The sequence below is a fragment of the Austrofundulus limnaeus genome, unplaced genomic scaffold (assembly GCF_001266775.1).
Source record: "Austrofundulus limnaeus strain Quisiro unplaced genomic scaffold, Austrofundulus_limnaeus-1.0 Scaffold1242, whole genome shotgun sequence".
Taxonomy (NCBI): domain Eukaryota; kingdom Metazoa; phylum Chordata; class Actinopteri; order Cyprinodontiformes; family Rivulidae; genus Austrofundulus; species Austrofundulus limnaeus.
The window spans coordinates 97,984-101,494 of NW_013953644.1; the positions used below are offsets into that span (position 1 = coordinate 97,984).

General features: G+C 39.2%; 1 protein-coding gene across 1 annotated transcript in view; it reads right to left on the reverse strand.

Moving 5' to 3' along the window:
- Positions 1-2,052: 2,052 nt before the first annotated feature.
- Positions 2,053-3,511, reverse strand: part of fam20b (FAM20B glycosaminoglycan xylosylkinase) — a gene marked incomplete at its 5' end in the record, with an annotated part of 15,980 nt that continues 14,521 nt past the window's right edge. The window contains 2 exon segments of the mRNA XM_014031384.1: positions 2,053-2,949; positions 3,027-3,086. Of these exon segments, the coding sequence (XP_013886838.1) occupies positions 2,718-2,949; positions 3,027-3,086 (292 nt within the window).

Here is a 3,511-nt window from a genome sequence, read left to right on the forward strand (position 1 = left end):
GAGGAGCACCGAGCGGACTGACCAGAGTAACCCCCAGTCAGTCTGCCTGGTGGCATTAATCGTATTAATCGTTAAGTGCCAAAAAGTAATCGATTAATGTTTTTCTGACGATAATTGCACACGATACGATTAGGCCCAACCCTAGATCAGTGTTTTTAAACAATCTGCGTTCACCAACGTTTCTGCTGCATGGAACATCTACAGTTCAGTCCATATATATTTGGACACTGACACAAATGTTGTCTTTTTACCTGTTTACTGAAACATATTCAAGTTATAGTTCTATAAAGTACATGGACATAAAGTGCAGACATTCAGCTTTCATTTGAGGGTATCCACAGTAAAACTGGATGAAGGCTTTAGGAGTTTCAGCTCCTTAACATGTGCCACCCTGTTTTTAAAGGGACCAAAAGGAATTGGACCGTTGACTCCAAGTCTATTTCATGGACAGTTGTGGACAATCCCTTCATTATGTCATTCTCACTGAAGCAGATAAAAGGACTTGATCTGAGGTGTGCTGCTTGTATTTGGAAGGTTTTGCTGTGAAGTAAACATGAGGTCAAAGGAGCTCTCCATGCAGGTGAAACAAGACATCCTTAAGCTGTGAAAACAGTAAAAACAACATCTGAGACATTTCTACAATGTTAGGAGTGGTAAAACCTACAGTTTGGTTCATCCTGAGAAAGAAAGAAAACACTGGTGAACTCGTCTGTAAAAAGACCTGGGTGTCCACAGAAGACAACAGTGGTGGATGATGGCAGAATAATCTCCATGGTGAACAGAAAGCCCTTCACAACAGCCAACCAAGTGAACAACCCTCTGCAGGAGGTAGAAGTATCAACATCCAAATCTACCATAAAGACAAGACTGCAGGAAAGTAAATCCAGAGGCTTCACTGCACGCTGCAAGACACTCAGCAGACTCAAGAATAAAAAGGCTAGGCTGGACTTTGATAAAAAACATGTAAAAAAGCAGCAGAGTTCTGGAAGAACATTCTTTGTACAGATGAAACCAAGATCAAGCTCTACCAGAATGATGGAAAGAGAAAAGCCTGGTGAAGGCCTGGTCCAGCTCACGATCCAACCGCTTTTTACTACGTGGTCTCATTTCCAAACTCACGCATTTTGTAAATCAGGCCGATATTTCAGTTAAATTCATCAGCAAAAATATTTATCCCAGTATAGTACTACCCCACGACTTTATGGATGATTTTATGGATTTAATTTTTCGTATTATACTTGAATAAATATGGTAGTTTGTTTTTCATAGTTTATTTAAAAGATTATCTTTAACCATGCCTTTTTTACAAAAGTGACTTAAAAGCAGTTTTTAATAAAATCTAGTGCTGTACCAAACGACTATTTTCTAATCGATTAATCTAAGGATTATTTTTTCGATTAATCGATTATTCTAACAACAAATCTATTAGTTATTCTGATGTGAGTGCTCTGGAAATTTAAAATGTTTTCATCAAATTAACAAGAACAGTTCTTTAATATTGTAATATTTTCTGTTATAGTTTTTTTCATGGACACCAAATATGCACTCTAGAGTCAATTCTTTAACAAAAAAAGCTTAAAAGATTTAACATCAACATAAAATCTCAACCAAAGCATATAAAATTCAACTAAAAGAAATATAGTGTTGTCATGATCTGTATTTATTCTCCTTAGTTTTCCTAGTGTTTTCTATGTTCCCCAGTGTGTCCTTGCCCAGCTGCTCCTTGTGTTTCTCCTCAGGTGTTTTCTGTTTAGTCATTAGTTTTCTGTGTATTTAAACCCTGTCCTGTGTCAGTCTTATTGTCGGATCATTGTGTTGTGTTCTGTCTACCTGGTCGTGTCCTGCTTCATGTTCNAGATACACCCACTTACATTTGGGCATGCTTTTTCAAGCACAAACTTCAAGAAAACCCCTTGGGGTTGAAGAGGTGGGGCGCAGCTTTAGACAGAGAAGAATAAGGCACTTTTTCCTCATGGACCTGGTGACACAGTGGTCCAGTCGTTACTCTGTATTATTTCTCTGAGGACAGATTAGATAAATTGGTGAAACTTATTTAATTCTCTAGTGTGTTTATTTGTGTCTCCTCTCCACTGGGACTAAAGAACTGGGTGGGCTTCTCCCCCACAGAGGCTTCAGTAGCTTTCTGTACAGTAAAATATGGCACTCATTTTCTCATTCACACACATACTCAAGTTCAATTATTATTAAAATCCACAAATTTATATTCTGTCATCTCATAATTCTAAATTACTACCTAAATATGTACACAGATGGAAAATTAGTCWATCAGTTTCCTGCAAAGGTTTAGTCTCAGTTCAAAGGATAAATCCTTTCTAAGTTTAAATAAATTTAGATTTTCAAATATTTTAAGCAAGATTTCAGTTTCTCTGMATCATGTCTGCACAGTGTCTTTCATCCAGGCTCATTTTCAGGGTTTTTTTTCTGTGTGCTGTATTGTTCTTCTGCAGATGTGGAAGAGCACAACTGGGTGCAGGTTTGGCACAAAGTGAAAGTCTCATTGAAACCAGTAGTAAAAACAAAGCTGTCCTTGTGTAAACGGTCCTGAGAGGAAGTTTTTACAAACAGTGTTACATTTCCAACTCTTTGAGAACTTGGARCGCCAATCAAAAGACTTGTCTTTGGTCTCTCCTGTCGATACTCTGGATGTTCTGAACCAGAGGCCAGAGACAGCTGTTTATGATCCTCAGGTCTGAGATTCAAGGATGTGGCAGATTCATTCTGTCCTCTATCAGAGTGTTATCAGGGCCCTGTGCTTCTATGCACTGCTTCACAGTTGTTAGGACTCCAGACAAACGTCGATCCAAGGCTGCGAGGTGCGCTTCAATCAGGACTGGATGGATGGGATCAAAAGCCAGAGCTTGTTGCATTGCTGAACTTAAAACTCCTCCTTTCAGAAAGTTCAACCTGTTCCACGTGGACACCCGAATCCTGTGAGAAAACACGCCAGAGACTAAAAAACTCAAATCTGATGAGTGTTGAATGAGATGTGTGAGATCCAGACTTACATGCAGCACTGATAGAGTGGGGCCAGGATGCTTCGCTCATCCAAAGAAGGATTCCCGAAACTGGAAACAAAACACAAACACACCTGTGATAAAGGAAACCTCCTCAGCAGTAMCACTATTCTGGGTAGCATTCTGTGTCTCAAAGGCTCTGCCACACTGTAACACTTTACACAACTTATGCTGACGTATGCAAATTCTGTCCAACATGTTGGCACATGCTGAAGAGGAGAAAAAAAATAGTAGGCTCTTTTGGACATGTGTACAGTGCTGCTAATGACTGAACATATCAGTAMCTTATGACTAACAGGGGTAGACATARGGAAATGTTCCTGGTTGCCCAAGACAACTTAAAAATCTTAACAGAATGGTTATACCATACCCTACCCCAGTGGTTCCCAAACTTTTTATCTTCTGACCCACAAAATATCCATGGCAAAAACTTGTGACCCCAAATATTACTGGTCTGAGTACATGAACTTCATTAA